The 19,111-nt window shown below is 52.3% G+C and overlaps 2 protein-coding genes across 2 annotated transcripts; both read right to left on the minus strand.

Annotated features, from left to right (window-relative positions):
* Nucleotides 1-253: 253 nt before the first annotated feature.
* Nucleotides 254-11,443, minus strand: LOC119095720 (meiosis-specific with OB domain-containing protein-like). Its single transcript, XM_037218573.1, has 7 exons — nt 11,320-11,443; nt 9,521-9,596; nt 2,865-2,954; nt 2,717-2,744; nt 1,990-2,143; nt 1,384-1,569; nt 254-405 (listed from the first exon to the last, which is right to left on the minus strand). Exons 1-7 carry the CDS (start codon nt 11,441-11,443, stop codon nt 254-256), a joined length of 810 nt encoding a protein of 269 aa, XP_037074468.1.
* LOC119095500 (pre-rRNA 2'-O-ribose RNA methyltransferase FTSJ3) lies at nt 2,916-18,167 on the minus strand. Its single transcript, XM_037218341.1, has 7 exons — nt 18,067-18,167; nt 12,218-15,725; nt 11,852-11,968; nt 11,320-11,579; nt 10,416-10,547; nt 9,521-9,596; nt 2,916-2,954 (listed from the first exon to the last, which is right to left on the minus strand). Exon 2 carries the CDS (start codon nt 15,705-15,707, stop codon nt 13,155-13,157), a length of 2,553 nt encoding a protein of 850 aa, XP_037074236.1. The 5' UTR covers nt 15,708-15,725; nt 18,067-18,167; the 3' UTR covers nt 2,916-2,954; nt 9,521-9,596; nt 10,416-10,547; nt 11,320-11,579; nt 11,852-11,968; nt 12,218-13,154.
* Between the last annotated feature and the right edge of the window lie 944 nt (nt 18,168-19,111).

Raw genomic sequence — 19,111 nt, forward strand, 5'->3', positions numbered from 1 at the left:
CCGCGGCCGTCTGGTGACCTGACGCGGCCATGAAGGGCAGAAACACCCGGGGTGGAAACAGGTCAGAAACAGCTGGGTAGAAATACCCGCGTGTTGGCCCCAGTCTCTTATCATGTCAGCCCATCGCAAACAAGTGTAAGAAATAAAAAAGCGGCTTGCGAACTGGGACACCACCCCAGCAACGTCTTCGTTCCTGGTCTCGTGACGCCAGTGCACTGGTGCGCGCGTCCCTCGCGCCACCAGCCGCGGCCGCTCACCACTTGGTGATCTTGTATCGGTCCGAGTCGAGCGGCAGCCAGGTGACGAAAGCCGGCACCAGCACCACGTGACTGGCGGTGACGTCAGTCAGCGCCAGCAGCCGCTGCTCCAGCTCCAGCACCGAGCAGTGGTCCTTCACGGCCGACACTGCCGACAGCGCACAGTAAACACCATAGCGGTTGACTGTAACACTCATCCCTAGCATAATGCAGCCCACGTATACGTCTAGCTTGCTTTTTTCTCCCTTTTTCCCTTGCCTCAAACTTTTCCCCAGAAGTTTGACAGCGTCTTCGTCTGAAAGTCACCATACGTTTTCCTGTCACTATACGTCACTCGCAGTGTTTATGCAGGCACTACCAAGCGATGGCTGATAGTGCTGACAACGCCGACATCATCACGAGAGACCTCAGAGACTCTCCACACCTAACCACAGTCCTGCTGCTCACATCCTCGAACGTCTAGTAACGACGGTGGTCGGCAGGGCTCATGACATTGGCACGGGTTTAACTCGTCCGGAGGAGCGTGGGACTGACTCCAGCTGATATGAGCCTGAACTGAACTGATTACGCATCTAATCGTCGCGATTTTCAGTCTGATTCGACGTAAATGACGAAATCCACAATTTCCGCGGTTCCCCGCCCCGCATCACACGAACAGTGAGGCGTGATGGTCACTGGGAGACGTCATGGTATCATTGCTGCTGCCACTGCTTCAGCTGTTTCGTGTTACGGGCGCATCTACTCGATCCAGCCGTGTAACCATTCAAGTCTCAGGATAACCGCTGAGCGAGGTCCCAGCGTCCTTCCTCGTAATCTCTGCCACAGAGCGTCCGTCCCTCAGTGCTCGCAACAGCCCCCATCTTTGCGGATTATATTTGAAGAGAAAATGTAGCATATCAGACGAGTTATTGAACCAAGGCAAATGCTGTGCATCATATGGCATGTGGCATCATGCATCATGTGGCTGTAGGCGAAATCCATTGACAAATTTCCCAGGAGATGCAATCAGTCATGTTTCAAAAGCTCGTGACATCATATCAAAGGTTGGAATTCTAGCCCACTTCTACATTCAACCTCCTGAAGCACAACAACAACCCATCCTCTGCCGCGGGCCACCGCCACCCACCGTCAAACTCTTCATCGGCCGTGAACTGCTGGGCACGCTCGGCTCGGACGCGGCGCGCGAACTGCGCCAGCTGCTGCGCGGCCGGCAGGGCCGGGTTGGGCGTGAGCACGGTCTGCGAGCTCACCACGCCCACGGCCGTCTGCCGGTACGTGTCGTACTTGACCCGGCAGTCGGTGACGTAGAGCACTGCCGGGCCACGGCGGCGCCCGTCAGGTGGCCCCTGCCACACGGCGCGCGCGGGGTCACGCAGGCGGGTGGCAGACTGGCGAACGTACGGCTGCGGACTGGGGCTGAGGCTGTGGGCGTGCGGCGTGAGAGCGAGTGCCCTGTAGGCGTTGGCGTGTTCAACCCTCGGTCGCCATCTGCGGAGCCCTGTGGCGGCTGGAGACGCATTCACGCATGTGAGACCATTCGTGCACACACTGGTCTCCGTTCGGGAGCGTCGACAGCTTATGGTGAGCCGGCTCACACGATGCGCCGCCCGCCGCGTCGACCCGACTCCAGTGGGGTCCCCAGCTTCCCAGGCTGGCCCGGCCGCCGTCGCCAGCATCGCTCGGGTCGTCCCCGGCCCTAACACGAACCACACGGGCTCGCCCCCGCACCGACCCGTCTCCCACGGCGTCCACTGCTGCGCCAGCCGGATCCACTCGGAGTCCCAGAGCTGCAGGCCGAAGCTGGCGCAGCTGGGGTCCATCAGCCGCAGCTCGCAGCTCTGCAGCTGCCGGCCCTGGCGCGTGCTCACGTCCCGCGGCTGGCACACCTGGCGGCGCCAGAGGCAACCACTCGAGCTCGCGGTCGGCGAACAGCGCAGCCGGCGGAGGCGCGCGCTGGGCTCAGCACGCGCCGAGGCGGTGCGGCGCTGCTGGCCGTCTGTGTACACAAGGGAAGGGCAGCGGAACACGCTGGAGTAGGCAGCACCACACACATCGATCTACTTTGCGACGGTCAGTCTTACGCTCGTGTCCACTGTTTTGTTTTATGCAATTCAACATGCGATTGTGCACTGTGCGCGAAATGCATCGCAGTACTGGCTTTTTATACGAATGACGATGAAAAGAAACGGGTGTCAGCATGACAACATGTGGTGTGACGTCATTCGCTCATCTCGGCACCATTAGGAGACCGGCGACACACTGCATCACGTCACCCCCCGCCTGACAACCTAAAAGCATCCGCAACACGGAGCAAGAGACGGCCTGGAAACCGTGTGACGTCATTCCACCTCTTGAGCACTTCCTGGAGGGCACGGGAGACGCCCTGGGCGTCACATGTGACTCACCCGCCTGGGCATCACAAGCCGAGAGCGGCCGACCGACGGTATGACGTCACTCACCCGCCTGGGCATCACCAGCCGAGAGTGACTGGCCGACAGTATGACGTCACTCACCCGGCGGAGCACGGCCAGCAGCGAGCGTGTGACTGGCTGCAGGCTGGGCGAGGCGGCCGCCTCGGCCAGCGGCAGGTAGTGCGGTGGGCCGGGCGGCAGGCTGAACAGCTGCCGGTACTGCAGGTCGTCGCCCTCGAACAGCGTCACCGCCGAGCTGTTCTCGCTCAGCTTCAGCGAGAACGGACTGGACGCAGGGCGGAGCGGCCGTCAGACGCTAAAGCAGCGTCAGCCGTCCGTTCATTAGCGGGGTGCTGTCTGGTGCTCAGGTTCAGCGAGAACGGACTGGGCGCAGGGCGGAGCGCTGCCGTCACAAGGCAAAAAGCCGTATCTCCGAGTTTTTACGATCATAAAGTTGCTCAGAAAGACAAAAAAGGGGTTTCTCCCATATTGAAGGGTGAAGTTAGCACAGGCAAGGGCAAAAATACACCACTCTGACCGCGTTTACATGGCCAATCCTAAGATAACGTTTTTGAGACGCTTAAACGTAAGGTTTTTAAATTAAGATGCAAAAATGTTTTGCCTTGCGGAAAGAGTCGTCACCCATGGGACAATCCGGCAGGCAAAAAGCCGTATGTGTCAAAAAGCCGTTTCTTGGAGTTTCTCGACTGAGTCATGGGGTGGCTTTCGCAGGCAAAATGCTGTATCGCTTAACCCTGCACATATTTTTCATTGCGTGGGGTTAATAATGATTCGAGATATAGGTGAAAATAATGCTTCGGTGTTGAATTGAGAGACAAAAATCGCCGGGCCCGATGACCCGTACCCAACATGGCCCGGCCTGGCCTACCATAAGTTTTGGGAAGTGATAAACACCGAATCTTGTGACCGTTCTCTTCATACAATGCTTTACGTTAGGTAAGGTCACGTCCGGTACTTGCATTTGTTTGCACTTGGGACCCCGAATCCAAGCAGAATGCTGCATTTCGGGCGTGGGGTCTCTTAGTGCATGGGTCTGAAAATGTCGCCAGATTGCCAGCTCCAGCGGAAGCTGAGGGTTAACTGAAAGAATGCCTCATACTTATCGAATGTATTGCCAACAGATGTAAACATTAAGCAAATGCAATGACACCGCAGGCAACCTGATAACCATAAAATGTATCACTCACTGCCACTGAGCCTCATCACCTTTCTGCCATCAAGCCCCAGAATGCATCAAACGGAGCCGCCTTCACATGTTCCGCTCCCGAACGGAACACCTAACTGATGCTGATGGAAAAGTCTGGTAACAAGCGGTGTTACAGAAAAAAAACAGATACACAAACTACATCACAAAACCATACCCAAAATAACAGATCCACAGCTGACGTGCGTTGCAGTATTAGGAGCTTCGAATGGAAGGAGCAGTTATCAAACACGTCCAGGGCCATCAGGAGCCCTGTATGATTCGCTTAGTCGTTCAGCTCCCGAGCGGACGAACCGGTCAGGCTCTCCCAAAAGGCACGCCTCTGTGGCGGCAGCAGTGGGAGGAGCTGCTGCTTCAATGTCTCCAGCTTTGCTCTGTTGACACCGCGCGGACGCATCTTTGCCGCTGGCTGTTCCCGTGGGAAGAATGTCGTTTTTGCTAGGTCGAACGCACGCCAGCTGTTGGATGAGTGGCTTACTTTGGTGAACACCAGGTCCTGGCCACGGCGAACCTGGATCACCTTGCATGAGGCCAGATATGGTCGGCAGTTTTCCTCGGTTAGGAGCTTCAGCTTCTGGGCACTCACGCCACTTGTGATGTTGAGGAAGTCATTAGGCTTCATCTCGATCACCTTCGACGAGTCTTCGATAACGGTTGTAAAGTCCTCCATGTCTGCCACCACTCTACGACGCTTCAGGCTCTTGTTGCAGACCTGGTGGACTGCGTCCGCCGACATCGAAGTGTGGCCCTTTTGGAGGAACTTGAGGGTCACCTGATTCAGCATCTTACCAGGCTTGTTGACGGCCTGCATGAGGCCTGTAATAAGTATCCAATTTTGTTCTGCCCGGAACAATTATCTAGCCAAATCGTGATGGCCTCCACATCTCGCTGCAGCTCGATGTACCGAACGAAGGCGGAACATACGTCAGCCGCGTCCCGCCCCGCTGTACCCTCATGCCACACGATCGAAACAGCCTTCGGTTCTCGTTTGCCGAGCGGTGCAAACGTCTCGTTGTAAACCACAAGTCGAGACGTGAATATGGCGACTTTGTGCGGGAGCTGTGGCAGAAGGAAGATCCGCATCATATCTGCGGACACGACAAGCTCATTGCCTTCCCACACTCGTTCTGCGTCTTCCTTATAAGCGATCCGCGCCTCGTTTCTGTGCTTGATGTGCTGGATGTGAGCTTGGCAGTCAGGACACGTCCCGTCGTTGTCCCTGCACGTATGCAGTGAATGTGCCGCGCATTCGGCACATTCCTCGTTACCAAGTTTTGTGAACCCTATGTTCATTTCAGCCATGGTTCGACGATATCTTGTTTCTGAGCATATGTTGGTGCCATGCATTTCTTGAAAAATGTTTGAAGAGTATGGCTGTATTCAAATCCGGAGGCAGGTACCGCCGCTGCGGAGCGTGCAAATACCTATAATGAGGAGCAACTGGCTTAAATGACATGATGTGATGCTCGAGGATTGTGCTGTCCAATTTGTTTCTTGGGGTCTTCGTTCCTCTGCGATCCATGGGGGCTGCTGGCTGAGAAGTGATACTGGCGAGGACTGGCTTGTCATTGCCGTTCTTAAAGCCCAAAGTTGCCAGGAAGAATATTTGCATACGGCAACAGCTTCGGTGCCAACCGGGAGATGCCACCGAAGGACTCGTCTTCTTTTGTTTTCTTTTTGCTCATCTCCTGATTTCGACCCGCTGACCCGATCCGTTACGTAGCGACGGTACCACTCACGTCTCGCCGACCACGACAGTGAGTTTACTGCAGTATTGATCTCTTCTCGCACATTTTCCGGAACTCTCCGACCACATTTCAGCTGGCAGGTACCCTCTTTGCAGCCCACTGGCGCTGACAGGAGCAGATGCTTGGTTTTGAAGCCCTCAATTTTGTTTTGAGGAGTTCGTGCCCGTTGTCTTTTTTTAACTTTCGTATGGCCAGCGTCCCGGTCGTGCAAGTCTAGGCCAAAGTCGTGGGCTTCCGGGTCCGGGAGGCCTGCGTCCGGGGCTTGCATGTCTGCGAGGCCAGCGTCCGGGTCTTGCAGGTCTGGGCCAGCGTCGGGGGCTTGCAGATCCGGGAGGCTAGCATACGGGGCTAGGTCTGAGAGGCCAGCGTCTTGGGGTTGCAGGTCTATGAAGTTACTGTCTGTGGCTTGCATGTCTGGGAGGTTAGTGTCCTGTTCGGTATGGATTGGTTCTGAGCGCAATGACACATGTGGACTGGAAGTGACGGCAGGACAGAATTGGGCAGCTTCGTAATGACGTGCGTTTGACGTAGAGATGGGAGCGCTCTGGCTGTCACTGGTGTTGTTTATGGCAGAAAAATCGACCGAATGATTACTATCAAACAATACTGACATGCTACCAGTAAACCAGGACAGCTCACTTGAACCATGGGGGATGTCTGGCGTGGCGCACATCTCAGAGCCCCGCGCAGTCACTGTAACAGTTGCTGGCAGAGTAGCCTCGGCGACCGCTAGAGTGGCGGCGGCGGTATCCGGCAGGGTGGGCGGCGGCGGTAACTGTAGAGTGGTGGCGGTATCCGACAGGGTGGCGGCGGCGGTATCCGGCAGGGTGGGCGGCGGCAGTATCCGGCAGGGTGACGGCGGTATCCAGCAGGGTGGCGGCGGTATCCGGCAGGGTGGGAGGCGGCGATAACTGGTAGAGTGGCGGCGTTGGCAACCGGTAGCGGGGGTCACGCTGGTACCTGGCGGATTGCTGGCTCCGGTACGCGATAGTGGGGTTATAGAAGCCGGAAGGGTGGCCAGAGTAGACAGGCTGGCAGCAGTGCTCGATGGAGGGGCCCCGGTAGGCATGCAGGTGGGGACGAGCTGCGTTTTCTCATCAGGGATATCTGAAATGCGAAAACACCAGATGTTCAAGGCTGGATGCTGGTTGACCTCAACCAACCAGTGAACACGAGAGGTTGGGAACAGCTGGCCGGTCGGGGGTGAACGAATGTAAACAAACGCCAGGGGACAGTGGTGTGTGAACTTTTCAAGAACTGTCCGCAAACACCAAACCTCGGATGTGAGAAAATTTATGCCAGTTTTAACAGCTGCGCAACAATCCATTCATGTCATAACATGACTAAAACAAGTGGAGCAATTCGTGTAGTGCGACTTGAAGCATGCTCAAGAATCGCATAGTTTAATACGTACCAGCCTAACTAAGATGGCGCGGGTTCTAGTTCCCCCTTATTGGCTCTCAATAATAGACAAAATCTATTGTGTCTCATACATGATGCGATTTATGTGCACTTTGGCCTCTCCGCAAGTGGACACGCTAACGGTAAGCGGCAATGCTGTGCAAAAGTAACGATACTCTATACGGAATGCTTCTCATGGTTAGTTCATTATGGAGAGAGCGCCAGAGAGAGAGACAGAGACAGAGACAGAGACAGAGACAGAGACAGAGAGAGAGAGAGAGATATATATATATATATATATATATATATATATGAGAATGAAATGAACTACCTAGAAATATGTTTAACGAGCGGGTTTACATTAACAAAACGAATTGGGGCATTGCTATAAACGCGGATACATTGAACTGGATGCAGTTGACATTTCCTCAAGAAAATGTTAGAAACACCAAACGCTGCGTTCCGCATCACCTATTTTTCCAAGTAACCATATCACAGCCATGTGCAAGAGCTGCTTACCGAAAGCCAGGGCAAGTTAAAGACTGAAAACTTATGCATATAGCGAAAGCGCGACACCTGGGCGGGGGGGGGGGGGGGGGCAACGAGAACGCGGACTGAGCCACGAACTTTGAAAATGTATCATTGGACGTACCGGCACTTCCGAAAAAGTGACCATGAATGGTTGTCGCCCCCCCCCCCAACTTGGGAGGAATTCCGCTCCCCCTGGCAGACAGGCTTCGTTCGAATGCAAATGTATCTTAAGCATGTCAAGACTGATGGGTGAATATCAAACAGAATGTTTGTTAGGTGAATAGTATCGTTCATCACTTACCGAATGCCAGACGACGCTTCTTCTTTGCTGCAATCGTCCCGGTCCAGTATTTGCCGTTGTGTCTCAGTCGCACTCTGCCTCCAGCCTCCAGCGTTGACCCAGGCATTAGTCGCAGATCAGAAATAGCAACATAGTGCCATTCCCCGAAATATGTGTCATCCCAATCTACTCTAACCACTCGTCGTTTTTTCCTCTTCTTTTCGTCCATGGTTGGTTCACTTAGGTCAAATTGGGTCAAATTGAAATATTTAAATTCTGGTTAAACTCAATCAGACAACTCGTGGCCAAGTTGTTCCGTCTTACGCGGGCTAGCCGAATCTGGCTATACGTCAGGTTTCGGAACGAGGAGTAGGCAGTTTATGTGATGAAGCAGAGGCGTAGCCAGGATTTTTACGGCGCGGGGGCGAGGCGATGTTCAGCGATAAATCACGGTGATTTTAACCCTGTGTGAGGAATCATCTTTGCTACTCACAGAAACATCCAGGCCTCGGGGATCCCAGCTTGGGCCCCTTGCTCCCCCCCCCCCGATCCCTGGCTGCGCCTCTGTAATTATTCACGTGCAACCGGCAGCACGCGCAATCGTCACGCAGCCGTAGTACTACTTCTGAGAATACGTGTTTTTTGCGACGGAAAATGCATTGGTATCGGGAGCGCTTTTGGCAGGCAAAAGCCGTATGTCCCATTTTGTTCGGATGCGGCTTTTTACCTGACGGAAGACTCCTTTGCGGACCAAAGCACAGTGAACAAAAAGCCGTATGTGCCCTGTGCAGTAGATACGGCTTTTTGTCTGACTGAAATCGTACTTGCGGCCTTTTGCCTGCCGTGCATCATTGTCAGTTAGCGCGATGCGGCTTTTGACAGATCATATACACTTATAATTCGAAATACAAAACGCGCGTAAGTGTATGCTCGCCACCATCAGAGGCGTCTTCTCGAAAGCTTCAAAATGACACCAAAAACGAAAAATCGATGAAAATCGAGTTACGGCTTTTTGCCTTTTGACGGCAGAGCGGCCGTCAGACGCTAAAGCAGCGTCAGCCGTCCGTTCATTAGCGGGGTGCTGTCTGGTGCTCAGGTTCAGCGAGAACGGACTGGGCGCCGGGCGGAGCGGCCGTCAGATGCTAAAGCAGCGTCAGCTGTACGTTCGTTAGCGGGGTACTGTCTGACGCTCAGGTTCAGCGACAACAGACCGGGCGCCGGGCGGAGCGGCCGTCAGATGCTAAAGCAGCGTCAGCTGTACGTTCGTTAGCGGGGTGCTGTCTGGCGCGTCCTTAGCCAGCGCCGGCACGCCTGGTGGTACAGCGTCGCGACCCTTTCAGGTGTGTGCTGGGGGACAAGCCTCCCCTGTGCATATCTGATGAAGCTTTCTCACACCAACGACGTCGTACGTACTTGCAGTAAGCGATAGCATACGATTGCAGCATCCGACCGCAGTAGGCAATAGCTGCGACATTTAGGCAGTACCTATCGACCGCATGAGAAAACAACGCTCAGAGCAAATCACAGGGGTCCAGGGGAGCGCAACGATCCGATGCGTCCACGTCCCTGACGACATCCGGTTGGCACGCGTGCGGCACGCAGGTCGCAGCCAGACCCGGCACTGCTTGGGCACGTGACCCGGCCGGGCGGCAGGGTCGGCGCCTGACCTGGTGGCGTGCGGCCGGTAGTTCTCGTCCACGTCCGTCGGTTGGCGGATCACCACCACCGGGCTTTGGAGCAGCACTGAAACACGGCCGGTCGGCGGTCAGCCGGCGGCCGGCGCCCTCCACGCGCCGCGCCAGACAGCCGCTGCCTCGGTCACGAACGCTCGGATTGGCGTGAACTTCATCTGCTTGGTTTGGCGGACTGACGGCGGTGCTCTCCTACTGCCGCAAGTTAACTCAGGACATGTTGCGTGGTAAAAGACAAGAAAGTGATGTCATGACTAAATAGACGATCGAACACGACACACTAGTACTCGGAGGGGTCTAAGGGTCTAATACTATTAATCTAATACTAGCATTGAATATAATAATTCCATTAAGTTAATCAGTAATAATCGTTCAATTTAAGTAAACGCACTGCACATCCACTTAAAGAAGCTTGCTAGATACACCAAGCACGACACTAGAACTAACGACAACGCATGAGACAACATGGGGATATGTCGAATGCAGCTGGAAGTCATTGATTGTTGCCGCTACAACTGGTGGGAATACGTGTGATACTAACGGATTAGTTCTGACAATGCTTGGTGAGCCTTGTTCAGCAGCGTTGTTAGAGGGGGGCAATGTTCAGCTTTAACGGAAAATATTTGAAACGAAGAACCTGATCGAATGACAGGTTCTAAACATGCGTCTTGGCTGTCTGCTAGCTTATTTTCCGCCTCCCCCCCCCCCCCCCTCAGTTTTGCTGGTTTATTGCCAGTATTTCGGATGTGCTTGGTAAATGTAAACTAACGCCAGGTTTATCGTCGGACAGGCAAACCTGGGAACAGCACACATACAGTCACCCACTTTCTCCCTTACCGCACGTCACCCTGTGTACGAACCTTACACGTACCCGTATCTCCCACGTGAAAAAGGCCGGCCTGAATGGCCACGTGGCGCTGGCTGCCCCAGCTGGACACGTTGATGATGTCATCCACCGAGTCGCGCACGGTAAAGGATAACACGGATACCGATGTCAGCGGATCTGAAAAGTAGTCAGCTATAAGGGTGCCGATAGTGTGGTGTTAACGCGTCTGCGTTAACCGCTGCACGTCTAGGAAACCGGAGATACGGGGTTCGATTCCCCGTGGTGCCCGCGCTTCCTACCAGGGTGGGAGGCAGACGACGCCACATAGCCTCAGTAGCTGAGTGCGTCGTAAAGGCTCAGTGACGGCGATGACGATAAAAAGGGGTCACGAGGCAACCTGACGGGCACCAGCTTGGATATGCGGTGCCAGTGACACTTTTGCGTGGGACGCATGTGGGGAATTCCTGTGAGCGATGAGACGGGTCACGCGACGCTCCCTGAAAAAGCGATGCATGAAATGAACCGCCTCGACATGATAGGTGTCTTTAATCGGTCGGGCATACACAGGTAAGGGTAGTCTAAAGGGTAGTCTTCCGGTAAGTAGTCTAAACATTGTATCTTCCCCAGCCTATGCACGCCGATCTGCAGCAATCCAGCACGGTCCAGGCCAGGGGTGCGGGCAGGGTGTCACAATGCGGGAGGGTGCGGCACAACTAAAAAACCAGGTAAGAAAACCGTGCTAAATTTCTTGAGCCCCGCAAAAACATCGCACGTTTTCGATCATACTCTTCCTAAGCGACGACCTGGAATTTCCATTGCCAGCATTCCGTAATACACGCCATAAATTTGGTATGGGGGGGGGGATGAGCACGTGCCCTCGGGGGCCACTATGTGCGTTCTCCCCTGGCCACGGTGTGCCGCGGGGCGGCGGTGATCACGTGCGACTCACCCCGCTTGCTGGGCATCACCCTGGGGTCCTGTTTGGCGATCACCAGCGCCGGCAGACTGCAGGCGCCGCTCAGGCTCGGGCTGAGCCCGGCGATGGTCGTAATGCCCGCTTGCGGTGCGGCCATGTTCGGTCAGCACGGGCGTCCAGGTCCGGGAGCGTCACCTGTTGCGCTGCCTGGGCTTCTCTCTGTGTGGTGTGGAGTGGTGCCGATCTGTCCGGATCGGGACGACTGGCTGGCCAATATGCGCTGCTGCATTCACCTGGATGCCCAGTAATACCCGAGCGGTCGTAATGCCGTGAATACTATTACACAGACGAACTGTGCAGTCAGGAAGCGGCAGGTTGGGGAAGGAGCAGGGGCCACTCTGCCCGATTGAGATAAAATTTGATGTTCCATTGTGACGTTTCATGGAAGGCGATGAGGCAGTTCACAGGAAGTCGGAGGGGCCGATACTTTGTAATGCGGATTCTGAGTTCAGTTCAACACGCCATACCACCCATTTCGGTCCAGTCACGTCCCTCTCGCTCTCACCCGGTCTCGTCTAGTGTCGTTCGGTCCTTCCAATCTCCCTAATGTTGTAATTTGTTGTCAAGAGCAGCAACTTCCGTCACCGCGCACCACCGCCCACACCGAAGTTCCGTTCTGGAACTGGAAGGTGTGGGCGGTAGGATCAATTCGGGGTATCAGGCACCTACAGGTAGACAAATGTAATACTATTCCTCCTTGTTGTACAGGATATCTCGATATCATTATCGTTAAGATTTTCAGGCAAAATTAGGCCCAGAGAAAAGGTGGGCTTACGCCAGTGATACCATAACTTTCCCACAGGGCGGTCAAACTCCAGCTATCCCCATAAAAAAGGAAGAAAAAGCATGGAAGAAATGTCCGTGGACCTACGAAATATTCTTTGTTTTTACTCCGACCATCAAAGTTTCAGTACAGCAAAAAACGGCTCTAAAAGGGCCTTCGTAGGTCTTAAACAACGCTCCACAGCCCGGGACCCAATCACAACCCTAAACGTAAACAAATGCAACAGTGAGCCATATGTCTTCTGCTCGTAAAACCAAAACATGACCGCCGCAATCTCAAGAACTTTTTTATTTAACCTACGAATATTCAGACAGCATTCAACAATAGCAGCCCGTAAAGGACGTTATGTTGTCAGCGAATATCAGCCTCCTGTCGTCGCACGCGAGACTTAAAATCATTCACGTCAGCTTTCTTCGAACTTCAAAAAACTTCCGTGCAACATTTTTGGGCATGGATCAACATTTTCATTTTTGGGCATGGATCACCGTGTGAGTGGTAGGATCGGCCCTAAACACTTCTACGAACCTTTGTAACAACCCAGTCATCATTGTAGCGTTTCAGTTTTTTTAAGAGGAACGTAAGCATAACACAAATTAAGATCTACTCCGGCCACGTGGAAGAGCACCTGACGTTGATCAGCCGCCCCCTCGCTTCCTCAAGGGAGGAAGCCACTGCCACATTCGCCTCCCCCCCCCCCCCCATGTCCACTTTCTTGGTCCTTAACACCAACCCCAAATTCGCGTACTTTGAATAAAAGAGACACCGACTGCACTAAAATCCAGTTGACACCATCTACATTCTTGCAAGCTGCAACTTCATCCACACTCAGCCACGCCCAGTTCGCACTCTCTGATCGGAGAACCACAGCGCAGGCGCAGCACAAACATTCGTTCGCTGCTGCATGCGCCTTTCATTGTCGTATGTCATATAATGTTCCTAAGAGAACGTGACGATACCATTTAACAAATTGTACACAATAGTTTATTCACATGATGATGAAGACACTCGCGTATTATTTCTTTCTTCACCTTTTCCCACCACGTCCCTTACCGCCCCCACGTCCCGTACCACCCTTGGCGGGCCTTCCGCTCTTCGCGCCCTTCCCACCCTTCTGCATCCCCCTCATGTCCTTCTTCATCCTAGGGTCAACCACCTTGTAGTGACCTTTGACACCGGCCGGCCGCTGCGCGCGCTTGCCATGCGTCGTGCTCTTCTTCGCCACCACGTATTTCACCTCTTGCTGCTTCTTGCTGCGCGCACGCTTGTAGATCTTGCGCAGCTCGCGCGCCTTCTCCATCGTAGTCGTGTCCTCCTTTTCGACCACCGCCTCCGCGCGGTGCCTGGCCTTCTCCATGCGCTTCTGGAGACGCCGCTTCTTGCGCGCCTTGGCTTCGGCCACCTTCTTGATGGGCCGCGCGTCTACGTCCTTGAGTCGCTCTTTGTACTCGGCCAGCAGTGCCGGGTCCAGCTCCGGCCGCCAGCGCATGTGGCGCTTCTCGTCATCCACGAACCAGGCCGGCAGGTTGACGTCGTCGAAGGCGTAGCGGTTGTAGCTGGCGTCGACGATGTCGCGGCGCGCCTTCTTCGAGTGGATCATCATGGAGCCGAGCGTGAGCCCCTCGGCGTCCAGCTTCACCACCCGCTTCTTGGCGCTCGGTGCCGCTTCTGACGGCTCGGCCGCGCGCTTGCCGCGCTTGGCTGACCGCTTACCACGGGGTTCATCGTCCGAGTCGCTGTCAGTGTCGCTGTCTGACTTGGCGTCATCGTCACTCTGTGCTGTGGCGTCAACTTCCTCCTCCTCGCTATCACTGTCAAATTTATTCAAGTCGGCATCTTTCTCTTTTGCCGCTGACTCTTTCGAGAGCCTTTTAGTGGACTTCTCCGCACTCCCCTCTTCCACTTTACTGCCACTAAACAGAGTGCCACCTTTTGCTTCGTGAGATTTGATGGCCTGCTCTAGTTCAAAATCCTCGTCTGCCTCATCCTCGATCGACTCGAACACGTCTTTGTCAAACCACAACTCCGCTTTGCGCGCCCGTCGTTCCAAACTTGACACTTTACCGCCCTTCGTCAGCTGAATGTCATCCACCAGCAGCTGAGGCTCTTCTTCGTCTTCCTCCTCCTCGTCTGACCGGTCTTCACCATCGGCTTCCAGCCCGAGGCCATCCGGATCTTGAGCATCATCGTCGACCCACTGCAGTTCGTCCTCATCAAGACGATCTTCCACACTCGGGTCGAAGTTCCCCATCGCATCACGAGTTTCGTGGTCGCGAGCAAACTGCCTCGTCGTCGGGCCTTCTTCATGCTCAACAGCCTCCTCCTCCACAGGAATGTCATTAAGGTCAGCATCGACAGCCTTACTGGGATCTTTAACGTCACGAAGCGCAAACAGGTCCTGTTCAGATGTTTCTACTCTTCCCTCTGTTGAGTAACCAGAGGCGCGAAGCTTCTCAAGAATTTTTCGTCTCTCTTGAAGAAGCTTCTTTCTTTTCTTTTTCGCTTCAGCATGCTGCTGGGCTTTTAAATCGGCGATTTGCTGATCTATTTTCGCCAGCTCATCCTCTTCGTCATCCTCAGATTCTTCTTTTTTGGGCGGTTCTACTTCCCCCTTCTTTTCCAGCTGCTCCTTTAACTTCTTTCGCCACTTGATCAGTGCCTTGATCTCTGCTTTACCGAGCACTTTGATATCCTCGCAACTTGAACGGATTTCGTCAGTAGTAGAAGGATGATTGGCGATGACATCGGTGTCAAAGACGATCTTGCTAGCACCTTGCAGCATTTCCAGGTGGTTCGGCTTGCTAATGAACTCTGTCGCCGGCAACACGCTGAAGACGGTGGCCTCACCATCAGCATATCCCACTGCCTTCTCCTTTTTCTGCGGTCTTCCCAACACCAGCTGCGTCGGCTTCTCCTCATTCAGCTCACCAAAGACATACTTCGAGCTGAGGAATTTGGGGTCAATCTTGTCCGGTGCCTTGAAACCCTGACACACCACGAAAATCTCGGCCGACTCGTTTCGAGACGCCTGGGGCTTGGTGGCGTGCACCTTGTTGAACAGCATCTTGAACACCCAGATCAGAGCGTGGTAATCTTTCGAGCGGAAAATCTTGGTGACGAACCAGCCGCCCTTACGGAGAAACTCAGTGGCCAACGCCAGCGCTGACAGCGTCAGCTCGGCCTGCTTGAACGCGTCGTGCAGCCAGGACTTGCCGACGTTTGGGGCGCCGTCGTTCATCACCACGTCCGCCCGCCACGTCTTGAGCTCCCGCTTCAGCGCCTGCCGACACTTATCGGTGGTGATGTCCTCCTTCAGCGCGATGCAGTTCGGTATGGGCTTGATGGGCACCAGGTCCACGCCCACGCAGATGCTGGAGATGGGCATGTTCTGGCGCGCCACCTGCATCCATGATCCAGGCGCGGCGCAGAGGTCCACCACCACGCGGGCCTTCTGCAGGAACTCAAACTTGCGGTTCAGCTGGATCAGCTTGAATGCGGAACGAGCGCGGAAGCCGGTCTCCTTGGCCAAGTGATAGAACTTGTCCTTCCGCTGCTTGCCAGTTTGGTGTTTGACACCCATTGTGGTGCCTTAGTGACACTGAAAGAACAAGAAGAACTTCAGTTCCAGCATGTGACTTACAAGTGTTACATTCTAAAACTATGCCCATCATGGAGCAAGTGCATATGGGTGCAAGTGCATTTGAGCATATAGGAGCAAATGATTCACATAGGCTTTCATTACTTGCGCAGGATCAGTCAATCAACATGGGGTCAATCAACATGGGACTGGGTGGCAGCCAACTCAGTGAACCAGCCCCCATGTCTCAGGCCTGGAAAATTGGCTACCCAGGTCAGATGTCAGGGCTCAAAATCAAAGGGTTTCCTATAAGAGTTGAACAACATATTTGCAGACATTGACAAGGAGGCAGAAACTGTGTTGGATGACTTCATATTTCACCTTCACACCAAACTTGATGAATTTGGATAGACTGACTGCAGGGTTTTCATGTGGAACTGTATCTTCCCAAATTATATCCCTGAAAAGCTATGTTGGTGATGCTGTTTGGTAGAAAAAGGAGAAAAAACCTTGGTTATGGTTAAAAAAGTAAGAAGAAAGAAGTAAAGAAGTAAGTAAGAAGGGGCTGAGCCCAAAATTAAATGCTAAGTAGTTATTCATAGTAAAAGACAAGATGAGTTTAACTGATGCTGGTCAATGCCACCACCTCTCTTGCACTGCTATACTCAGTTTATCCTCCATTACAAAACATAAGTCATGACAACATCTCATTGGTACTAGGCCAGCTTTTTGTGTACTCAATCATGCCAATTTTGTGCTAGCAGGTAATATTCACCACCTTGCCCATTCACATAAATCCATCTACTGCACCCAAACTCTGAGACGCCTATGCCACAGTAGTATGCTTTATCTGGTGCATAATATGAAAAACTGGCCATATAATTTGGAAAACAATTTCACTTATTTTGGCTTGAATTTCTTAGGACAACAGTGGACCTGAATTAACCTAGCATCATCATCATTAAATGAAGCATAGGCCCTCTAAATGCTGTATTTGGTATACTTGCATCAAACTATGAGCTTTCTGAAACATGGCATGCATGAGCTGAAATTGCTCCTTGCAGGGTCAGCATATACATTGCTACCTCATGTTAAGAGAGAGCATTGTACATCAATCATGATTTTTAAGGCAGAACATATCATAATTAATTGTAAAACAGGTCTCTAAGCTCTCACCTTGGAGCTTAAATAACTAAGATAGCAAACATCTGAGCGCAAACATGCAGCAACCACAGGGTACCCCGCGCCATTTCTACATGTGATCGCAGCATTACTGCGTGGTCACAACATTACTGCGCATCAAGAACCATAAAAATGTACGAGACCAAGGTAACAATAATTCAATAAAATGTGTTTCTTGCGTATCAAAGCAGTCTTCCGTATTGTTTGTAGATTGCTCAACATGGTGGGGAAACATGACGTTTTTGCGTGGGAATAATACGCAAAATGAGAATATGGTGGCTAAACAAAACTTCTTAATACAGTACATATATATGGCATGGAACATGGATGCCAATGGGACACTGAATTGAATGGGATAGGGTGGGGGTCAGGTTAGGTTAGGTGAGGTTAGGTTAGGCTGTTAGGCTAGGCTAGGTTAGTTAGGTTAAGTTAGGTTAGGTTAGGTTAGGTTAGGATAGGTTAAGTTAGGTTAGGTTAGGTTAGGTCAGGTTAGGCTAGGCTAGTTAAGGCTATGTTCTGGACTATTCTGGCCTGTCTGTTTCATAAACGTACCTGGACGCGATAAGAAACGTTTTTCATTGCATTATGATCGTTACCTTAGTCCCACATATTTTTATGGTTCTTGATAAGCAGAAATATTGTAATTACGCAATGGCAACGCAGAAACGGCGCTGGGGAGTCGAGGCGGTGGGGTGCATGCTCTCGGGAGCTTGCTGTCATAAATGTCAAAACTTGAGGGTATGAGCATGAATCTACCTGTTTTAAGATTATTTATGATATGTTCCACCTTAAACATGACAAACAGTGTACAATGAATTTTTTCTAACATTAGGTAGCAATGTATACCACCACCAAAAAGATGTCATGTAGCAGGTGATGTGATAACCACAGAAAATAATGCAGTTTTCCAAGTGCTGTTAGCTGGGAAATAATGAATGCATGGTAGCTTGAACTGTACTGAACAAATATGGTGCAAGCATTGGTATTAATGTGGAAATAAATCAAGTCCTTTCTTTGATGACAATTCATATTGAATGCAATGTCTTTTATCTGGTAAAGGTATTGATAACTGAACGGTTTGCCATGCTTTGCAGCCTGACCCTGTTCACGCATGGACTGATGCAAACGTCCACGAGAACAGGCATACCGACTCCTTTGTAGCAGCAATTCGCATAATTACCTCCTTTGAAGAGCCTCAGCAATATCAACCTGCCTTATGCCCAATACTGATGGCAGTTCTCGATGCCTTCGCGAAATACCTCACGCCCTCAACCCTCCGGCGCTGATCAGTGCCTTACACGGCACTACCGCTAACAATATCTAGCTCATTCGTCCCATGTGCGTGGACCATTCGTAAATGTCGCATAAGCGCCCTTTATGAATGAAAAGGCCATTGCTCCAGATTTAGTTCCTTTACTATGCATTTTAAGTGTAGATGGAAAATATAAAATGATTTTGTTTGTGATTATCATAACAATTTCATTAGCACGGATCTTTTCAGTTTAAACTTCAAGATATCGAGAAAAACTAGAAATACAGGAAAAGTAATTTTTATGGTGTTGAAGGTAGGCACGGAGGACTTTAGCATTACGGAATAGTGAAATTTGGAAGCCAAAGCCCCGGAGCACTCACGACGTGCAAACGGCAGCGCTGAGCGAAAGGGCGTTTGGGCGAGGAGCCCGTGATGCTTTGTTTACTCGCATTTCATTCACCGCTTGGATGACAGTTAAGGTAAGCTTACAGCCAGGATCACTCATAACTGACAATGAAAGAGTGCGGTGTGCTTGCTGTGGCGCCGGGCATGGCTAGAACTTCCGTGTAACCTACCTATCGGGGTGGACTCGAGCCTCCGTGTTTCTGAGTTGTTACACTATGCTTCAGATTTCGTGTTGTAAGATTTGCTTGTGACCGTATCCGTTCTCCAGTTTTCTCGAGAAGGCTCTTCCCTCACGTAAGGTTAGGATTGAGATAAATTTTGTTTCAAGGAAATGCTTCATGAAAAGCACCTAGCTAGATTTGAACTGACTGACCCAGGCACCTAGCGCCTGGAAGTCATTTCCGGATATCTTGGGTGCAGCTGATACAGACACATTTGCTCTGGCATGAAATGAGTAATGGAACCTGGTCGCATATTTTCCTCGCCTTGCGTTTGGTGTATACTAAAGCTTATGTTTTGTGCCGACAGAGTGCTCTGCGTGCGCGGTGCGGGCGCCGCCGCCCCTGCT

This window comes from Pollicipes pollicipes, unplaced genomic scaffold, assembly GCF_011947565.3.
Source record: "Pollicipes pollicipes isolate AB1234 unplaced genomic scaffold, Ppol_2.1 Scaffold_4219;HRSCAF=4965_pilon_pilon_pilon, whole genome shotgun sequence".
Taxonomy (NCBI): Eukaryota; Metazoa; Arthropoda; class Thecostraca; order Pollicipedomorpha; family Pollicipedidae; genus Pollicipes; species Pollicipes pollicipes.

What these genes read in the sequence shown, in the direction of transcription:
- LOC119095720 (XM_037218573.1), bottom strand. Translation starts at nt 11,443, where the DNA reads ATGGCCGCACCGCAAGCGGGCATTACGACCATCGCCGGGCTCAGCCCG. An exon ending in TACCGGCCGCACGCCACCAG is followed by an intron (nt 2,955 to 9,520) that starts GTCAGGCGCCGA and finishes CCCTGCGTCCAG; the next exon opens with TCCGTTCTCGCTGAAGCTGA. An exon ending in CGGCAGCTGTTCAGCCTGCC is followed by an intron (nt 2,745 to 2,864) that starts GCCCGGCCCACC and finishes ACTGTCGGCCAG; the next exon opens with TCACTCTCGGCTGGTGATGC.
- LOC119095500 (XM_037218341.1), bottom strand. Translation starts at nt 15,707, where the DNA reads ATGGGTGTCAAACACCAAACTGGCAAGCAGCGGAAGGACAAGTTCTAT.